We start from the raw sequence: 8,523 nt of genomic DNA on the forward strand, positions 1-8,523 counted from the left end.
GCATCTCCTTGCTTCTGACTAATAAAATATATTTACTAGCTTATATATTTTTTTTACTTTGATACTGTAATGCAGACTTTACTGTATATGTACTTCTGCGTTTGCTGAAATAACATGCCTGAGTTTTATTCTACTTCTGTGAGCAAAAACCTATTGAAGGTTTGCTACAGAGTAGCATTTCCATTTTTATGCAAGGTCCAAATTGTGTGAAAGACCTACCTCCAAAATTTTAAAAGAGTCTTAGTTTGAATCCAGAGGCCCTGGTCACTAGTGAAGTAGTTCAAAAAGTTTAGAAAAGACCTATTTTTGTTTTTATCAGAAACTTGCTTGGTGTAGCTTAGAGTTAAACTATCCAGAGATATTTATATGATTTGACTTCCAAACTACCTAAATTTATATTTCACAGAGAAATTAGTAACCATTAGTAAGTGTGCACTGCTAATTTATCTCATTATAATTAATGGCATCATCTTAGAAAAAGTGTAACAAAAGATGTCATAAACAATTGCTGATGATAAACAATTTTCTAGTAGTTATATACATATTATACTTATAAACGATGATTGGGACATTTAAAGTGTCAGTGAATACATGACCTACATGCGTCTCAGAAAGGCTTTGGCCTATTGTCCAAAACCGAATATGAAGCGTCACCTCGTGGTCAAACCGTAGTATTATATTTTTGTTCCTTTCAAAATAAAAAAGGTTATGTGCTATGTATTCACAACATTTGTAATCACAACTACTATACCTACTAGTGTTAGGTTTCGCCGTGAAGCAAATCATATATTTAAATTAATTGAAATAAATAAAATTATTTGATTTTACAATCACACACACACACACACACACACACACACACACACACACACACACACACACACACACATTCTTTATGTGAAGAATTCTATATAGTCTTCGATCTAATATAACATTTCTTGTAGCAATATATACATTGTACATCAGGATTTCAGCAGAATATTACACGTTACAGAATTATACACACTTCAGCTTTTGTTTTGGAAATAACCGGAAGTTCCGGTTTTGCTCGCTAGCTTCTTACTTTAGACGTCAACTACGTTAGCCTTTAGCTAGCGTTAATGTTGACAGGGTGCGTGTAAAGCAGGTGTGGAATCTTTCTGCTTGTCGGGGGATTTGTCACCTTTCCAATAAGCAGAACGAGCGTGGACACGCGCTTGGTGTTCCCGAGTGCTCGAGTTCGCCTGTCATCTTCTGGAAAACTACCTGCTGTCATCAAACTTTTGGAGTAGCAACAACCAGAGTTTCAATGGCCGAGGCCTTAGGTAACTAACATAGCTAATGTCAGCTGTTAACAACAGGGACGGTTTAGTACTTCATCTCAGTAGCTAATTCAACACAAGGTTAATTATGTTTTTATTCTAACGTTCTCCACGTTGCGCGTCTGCGTTAAATATCAATGATTTTAACAGCTCGGTGTGTTGCGTTAGTAAGGTAAAGTATTGGACATGAACTTTGGCACTATTAAGTCAGTAGCAGCTGATTTTCACTTGTAAATTAGGCTTGGCTAACTGAGGTTGACGTTAGCCTAGCGTCTCCGTGTGGTCAGGCCTTCCACATTCGACCTGAGAACACGTGAGTGAGCGTGGCTGACTTAGCAGTTACAGCAATAAACTGTTTATTCGGTGTGTTTTCCATAAAGTTTTACGATCAGTACGATGGTACCTTTACATATCATGAAATGTGCTGAAGCTACCTAAGTGATGTCCGTAAAGCGCTTTGGAAATGGGAAAACTGTTACTCAAAGACAAATCTAAATAGTCCACGGATCAGCAGTCTCAGGTCTTTGTTCATCTTTTTTTGGCCGCAGATCCACCTGACTTTAATCCAGATGGAACATCTCATCAAAAACCCAATCAGAACAAATCCAGAAGAGGTCGTCCCAGGCACAATGACAGGAACCTGAATAGTAACAATAGTTGTGATGCTCAGTATGGACATTTTAGTGGGGGCTTTGAAGCCCAGTTTAATAGTAATTCAAATTATGTAGGACATCAGCATCCCCCCTACGGAGGAGCTGATGGAGCGAGATGGCGAGGCCGCGGTAGAGGGAGGAGAGATGGAAATAGAGGTTCTGGAGCTGGTCCTCGGTGGCAAAGACCTGGAGGAAACTTTAGTCAACACAGTGGCAGCAACATCGCTGTTGGTGGCCACCAAGCAGGTGCCCCTTCAGTGGATAGACCTGATGCTGCAACCTGGCGAAGAGACGATGTAAATAGAAATGTGGAACAAACCAGTGAAGACCAGGACACACAGCCAAAAAAACATAGAAAGTTTAGTCAGGAGCAGAGGAGAGGGGAGCAAATTAAGAAAGGCACCCAGACAGACAAAAACTGTTCAGTAAGGTACCAAACGTCAAATGAGTATTCAGAAGAAAGACAACTTTCAGAAGGTGAAAGAACTCGGAGGAGCAGAACAGGTCCTGATTCTCAACATGATTATCATCAGGGCAAACCGCCTGAGACAAAGCGTCGACAAGGACCCATTAAGCCACCTAAACCACAGCCTCAAGAAGAGGTAGGATCAGAGAAGGGAGCCAGCGGCCAAAATGATTCAGACCATGGAAGAGCATCTCCTAACCCTGCCTGTAAAACTGGGAGAGGCTTGGAAAGACACGCACCCCTCCAGGCCAGAGGAGGGAGACGAACACACCAGCAACACAACTGGCCGGGCCAGAGGAAGCTGGATGAAAGGAAGATGCCGGAGAGCAGAGAGACACAGACAGGTTAGCCTTCAAAAGCTGACAGTATTTGATTGATGTCATGTATTTTTAATTGACCACCACAAACCTTCATCCTGCATTAGTTTTATTTATACGCTTGGCACACATTACACACAAAATACAGAATAATGAATCTGTTAAAATGTAGTGCTGCAACAGTTTGTATGAACCTGGGGTCCTGTCCCTCCACAGGGTGTCTCATTGAACAGCTGTCTGAGGAGAAGTATGAGTGCATGGTGTGCTGCGATATCATCCGGCTCATGGCCCCGGTGTGGAGCTGCCAGAGCTGCTTCCACGTCTTCCACCTGAACTGCATCAAGAAATGGGCCCGATCCCCAGCCTCACAGGCAGACGGTGTGACCCCTTATACCTCTACCTCTATTACTCTGAGCAGTTTATGCCAATGTCATTGGCCTGGACTCTGCTCTGTGTGGTTTTATTTGGATTATATTATAACACATATCAAGTTAAATGGAAATTGTATTTATGCTTTAAATGATGCTGATTTTCAGATTCTGCGGAAGGTTGGAGGTGTCCAGCCTGCCAGAATGTTACTCTAAAACGCCCAACCTCCTACACCTGCTTCTGTGGTGAGCTGTAGTCACATAATAAATGTGACTTGTCAGATTAAATCATTAAAGTATTTTCTATCTTGCCAGATTGTACTATCTCTTGCTAAATACAGAGAAAACCAGGTCAAAGTTAATTTTACTTGACTTTTATTCTGCAGGTAAAGTGACGAACCCGGAGTGGCAGCGTAGTGAGATTCCTCACAGCTGTGGTGATATGTGTGGAAAGAAAAGGAGCGGAGTAGACTGCAACCACCCCTGTAACATGTGAGCTCTGAAATCATAGGAATACAGTGTTTTGTAGCTATAGTTTTATTTTTAGCTGCCTTGTTTTATTTAACCATCTAAGGCCATAATTAAAGCAATACTGAATAGAAACATTTCTCCTCAGCTTATGTCACCCTGGGCCTTGTCCTCAGTGTCCTGCCTTTGTGACACGGTCTTGTGTCTGTGGGAAGACCAGGTAATTCACCTTTGTGTCCATCTCTCCATTTCCTTATCTTCATGTCACTTCTGGAGTTAAGGTTTTTAAGTGATCCGTCTCCTTCTAGTCAACCAATGCGCTGTGGCCAGGCTTCAGTTCTCCAGTGTGACAAAGTGTGTGGCGCTGTGCTCAACTGTACTGAACACACGTGCACGCAGGTGTGCCACGCTGGGGCGTGTCAGCCCTGCCAGCTTCAGGTTCAGCAGTGTAAGTCTCAGTCTGACAGAGGTGCTTTGGCTAACATAGTGACAGTCTGTTAAAGAGTTAAATAACAGCCTTTTGCTGCTTCATAAACATTCACGATAAATTCAAAAAATCAGTTGTGGAACACGAGGATAAACTGATCCTGTTTTGTTGTCTGTAGTTTGCTACTGTGGAGTCACAGTCCGTGAAGTCCTCTGTGGCACAGATAACGAAGGATTTGATGGCTCAGGACATTTTTCCTGCAAAAAGATATGTGGGAAGTAAGTTTATAGAAGGACCTAATTTTTTCTATTTCACTCCTCATGTCCCATCGTAACCTGATCCTCGCTATCTCTGTCCTCTTCTCCGTTTAGGACGTTGGACTGTGAAGCTCACCAGTGTCAGCAGGTGTGTCACCGTGGTAGGTGTGAGCCATGCCAACGCTCCCCGAGCCTGGTGAAGACGTGTCCCTGTGGTCAGACGCCACTAACCAAACTCCTGGAGCTGGGTTATTCTGAGCGACGAAGCTGCTCAGATCCCATCCCCTCCTGTGGAAAGACCTGCAACAAACCTATGCCCTGTGGTTCCAATGGTAAGTAAAAGAGCAAGCTGCTAAATCCCACTCATGTCAATAAAGCAGAATTCTGATAGCATGTCTATATGTTTCTGTTGACACGTGACTTTATTTTGGCAGCTTATAATTAACGTACTCATTCCAGACACCATTCACCTGTGTGAAAAGTTGTGCCATGAGGGCGTCTGTGGGCCCTGCTCTCTGACCTCAACTATCAGGTGCAGATGTGGTAGCAAAACCAAGGTGGGCAGAAACACCAGAGCCAGAATAGTTGTGGTCATTTAGTTACACTGTCATTTGACTCACTGACTCATAGATTCAAAATAAAGTAATTGGATTTTTTTCCAGGATGTTCCATGTGCAACAGTCCATAAAGAGGGTAAGATTTAAACACTGAGATGAGATTGAAGAACTTTACCGTCCCCACCGACCTGACCCATTTTGTTGTATATGTGTTTCAGATGAACTCATCTTCAGCTGCGAGAAACGCTGCAACAAGAAACGCTTGTGTGGCCGACACAAGTGTGGCGAGCTTTGTTGCGTGGTCAGTATTCACTGTCTGCGTGACTCAGTGTTTTAGTGGTAACAACATGTTTCCTCACTGTCCAGTGTTAACATAAGGCGTTAGTGGCACAAACATCCACCGTGCTGCCACCAAAGCCTGACTGCTCCAGTCTACTTGACTCAAATAGATCTGCAGGGTTGTACTGAGTTTAGCTTTTTTTATATGACACATTCTGGGAATTCCACAGTCTTTCTTAGATCACGCTGGTTACAGGGTACAAATGTAACTGCAGACCGGCTCAACTGTTAACTGCTTCTGCAGACACTCGTCAGTAGTCATTTTTATACAATAAGCTGGATTCTAGCTAGTTTTCGTGTATGTCAGAAACTCACCTTGTTGCTAAAATAGTTTTGTATTTTTTTGCTTTTACTATTTGTTGACTTTTGTATAATTTTCTTCCAATCACTATCCACAAAGAACACCCAAACAGGTGCCTGACGTTGTCTTGCTTAAATATTCCATAAAACATTAAAACACAGACTGCTCCAGTGAGAGCTATTTAGGCCTGTAGCAGACCTGGTGAGTAAATGTTACTGGTTTCTGTCCATCAGGCTGTGGAGCACAAGTGCCCCCTGATCTGTGGTTACAAGCTGAACTGTGGTCTTCACCGCTGCCAGGAGCCCTGTCATCGTGGAAACTGTGAACCCTGCTGGCAGTCCAGTGAGTCCTGCAGTGATCTTCTTCATCCTGGCTGTGCTGTATTCATGAGCAGAGACCTAGAATTTGTCATCTGAGACTCTTTTTGTTCCGTTGTTTCCTCTTTGGTGTTATTTTTTTTATTCTTGAACCTCAGTGTTGCCACACTGCTCACATCCCATGTGCTGTTGTGTTTTCTAGGCTTTGATGAGCTGACCTGTCACTGTGGTCTCACTGTGCTGTACCCACCCATCCCCTGTGGCACAAGCCCACCAGAGTGTAAAAACCTCTGCACAAGAAGACATGAGTGTGACCACCCAGGTAAGAAACAACAACAACACAAACCTTGACTCTGCCCTTGCACACAGTAACTGTGCTCATCATGTCTCTTAGTGTTCCACAACTGCCACAGTGAGGAGAAGTGTCCACCCTGCACTTACCTCACTCAGAAATGGTGCATGGGAAACCACGAGGTAACATTCCCTTAGACTTCATACTCACTTTATTTACTTCTATGATTAAAGCTTTGATCTCTCCACAGCAACGCAGCAACATTCCATGTCATTTGCAACACATTTCCTGTGGCCTGACCTGCAACAAGGCGCTGCCATGCGGAATGCACCGCTGCAGACGGCTCTGCCATCGGGCCGACTGCTTAGCCGAGGGCGTCTGCCAGCAGCCCTGCGCGCTGCCTCGTCCAGACTGTGGCCACCCGTGTGCTGCTCCCTGTCATGAAGGCAGCAGCTGCCCACGCTCCACCTGCGCTGCCAAGGTACAGAACGCCGCCACTGAGAGCAGCTGGAAAAATCTGTGCTCTGAAGTTATTCAGATGGCCTCTCTTACCTCTGAGAGTTGAGGCACATCTAGAGATCAGTGTGATATTATTACTCTGGCAGATGTTTGATCTGATGGCATCTAATACCTGCTATATTGGTGTGAAACATTAATGGTTAATTTAAATGTTTTAAAAGTAAATGAATGATTGTTTCTAAGCAAATAAAGTCACATTTCTCATTTTTTACTTTTACACATACTTTTTACAGGTCGCTCTACAATGTGACTGTGGCCGAAGGAAAGAGACCGTGGTCTGCACAGAGGCAACCACTTCATATCAGAGGTCAAGATAAAACATTGTGTGTATTCCATTGTTTGGTTTGGAGATGTGAAGTGGCTTAAATGTTGTTTGACTTGTGTATTACAGGTATGCTGCCATCGCCATGGCCAGCAAACTGTCTGACATGCAGCTCGGTGACTCTGTGGACATTGGGCAGTTTCTGACCAAGAAGGAGCTGAAACAGACCAGGTAGCTTATCTGAGATCTGTGAAAATAGACTCCACTCATTTTATCAGAGGTTTGCATTTAATGGATTTCATAACCTTGAGCAGCTAAAGTGTGAAAAAAGACCTTTCCTGATCTTAAACGTTAACCCTGAGATGCTTGTCAGGCTTGAATGTGACCAAGAATGTGCTGTGCTGGAGAGGAACAGGCGATTGGCTGAGGCTTTGCAGATAGATGCATCCTCTGATCCCTTCAACGTCCGCTCCACCTCCTCCTACAGCGACAGCCTTAAAGACGACGCCAGGTGAGTCTGAACTACTTCTGATCCTATGAATCTGGTTTTAAGTTTGTTTCCAGAGCCAACAAATGCAGATGATCCACTTCATTCTACTGTGTTTTTTTTCCCAGAAAAGATTTGAAATTTGTCTCAGAGGTAGAAGAAGAGATCAGAAATCTTGTCGAGCTTGTCAGTAAGGTAAGATAATAATCTTCTGTGTTGGAAGGACTATTGAGAAGCGTGTGCACGCACGCACGCACAGAGCCAGAAGTGTCTCAGTGATTCTTGAAGAAGCTTCTTTGTGTGGATCCCTAATGCACATTCATTACGGATTCTCTGCAGGGAAAACAGTCAAAGAGGAGTCACTGTTTCCCGCCCATGAAAAGAGAACACCGCAAAATCATCCACGATCTGGCCGAGGTCTACAGCGTGGAGAGCGTGAGCTATGACAGCGAGCCCAAACGTAACGTGGTGGTCACAGCCCACAAGTATGTCTCATTCAAAACACATGCATATCAGTGCTGCTGCAAACACAAAGTACGTGTGGGTTTGGGGATATGCCTGCTTATCTTGCTTGTTCTCAGGGGGAAGTCATCCTGTCCAAACTCATCCCTGACGTCGCTGATAGAGAGAGAAACAGTTGCTAGAGCCCCCCCTCCCATTGCTCACGTCAAACAGCATGGCAGCAAGTATGTTTCTTACCTTGCTTGGAGTTGGTGCTTTTTTACAGCCTAATGACCCAAAAGTGTCTTTAGTCCTCACACTTACTCCTATTTTCAGTTGCTCAGGATACAGAGAAATTATTTTCTTTCTGCATTTTGTTTTGACTTACTTTTCTTTTGGAATTCTTTTTTTTTTTTTTTTTTTAGGGCTTCCAGCGGAGGCACCTGGTCAAAGGCGGTTAAAGAAGAGCCTGTCTTAGATTATTTTGATGTCCAGGACTAACATTAGGCCCGACAGTAGAGGAACGCTCAGCTCAAAAACATCTGTCTGAAATTGGTTTCATGCATGTTCACTGTAAATCAGGTACCGTTCCTTGCCTCCATAATCAAATAAAATTACATTTGGGAAATGTATCTGAGATGTGATTGTCTCCAGGAAATAACCATGTGAAATCTATCTCTAAGGAAGAATTTAAGGAGCTGTATGCGTTATTTCAGCTTTAACTATTGGCTATTGAAGATCAAGATCAAAC

The 8,523-nt window shown here is 43.4% G+C and overlaps 1 protein-coding gene across 1 annotated transcript; it reads left to right on the forward strand.

The window, feature by feature from the left end:
• Positions 1-1,043: 1,043 nt before the first annotated feature.
• On the forward strand, positions 1,044-8,402 carry nfx1 (nuclear transcription factor, X-box binding 1). The gene is made up of 23 exons (XM_029146599.3): positions 1,044-1,304; positions 1,850-2,764; positions 2,954-3,115; positions 3,274-3,351; positions 3,492-3,597; positions 3,722-3,793; positions 3,882-4,021; positions 4,179-4,278; positions 4,372-4,589; positions 4,717-4,814; positions 4,920-4,950; positions 5,033-5,115; positions 5,688-5,796; positions 5,974-6,093; positions 6,166-6,245; positions 6,314-6,544; positions 6,816-6,889; positions 6,974-7,075; positions 7,218-7,355; positions 7,460-7,526; positions 7,671-7,816; positions 7,913-8,017; positions 8,198-8,402. Exons 1-23 carry the CDS (start codon positions 1,289-1,291, stop codon positions 8,271-8,273), a joined length of 3,267 nt encoding a protein of 1,088 aa, XP_029002432.1. The 5' UTR covers positions 1,044-1,288; the 3' UTR covers positions 8,274-8,402.
• Positions 8,403-8,523: the final 121 nt, after the last annotated feature.

The sequence above is a fragment of the Betta splendens genome, chromosome 4, assembly GCF_900634795.4.
Source record: "Betta splendens chromosome 4, fBetSpl5.4, whole genome shotgun sequence".
NCBI classification, from domain to species: Eukaryota; Metazoa; Chordata; class Actinopteri; order Anabantiformes; family Osphronemidae; genus Betta; species Betta splendens.

What these genes read in the sequence shown, in the direction of transcription:
- nfx1 (XM_029146599.3), top strand. An exon ending in GATGTGGTAGCAAAACCAAG is followed by an intron (nt 4,815 to 4,919) that starts GTGGGCAGAAAC and finishes ATTTTTTTCCAG; the next exon opens with GATGTTCCATGTGCAACAGT. An exon ending in GCAACCACTTCATATCAGAG is followed by an intron (nt 6,890 to 6,973) that starts GTCAAGATAAAA and finishes TGTGTATTACAG; the next exon opens with GTATGCTGCCATCGCCATGG.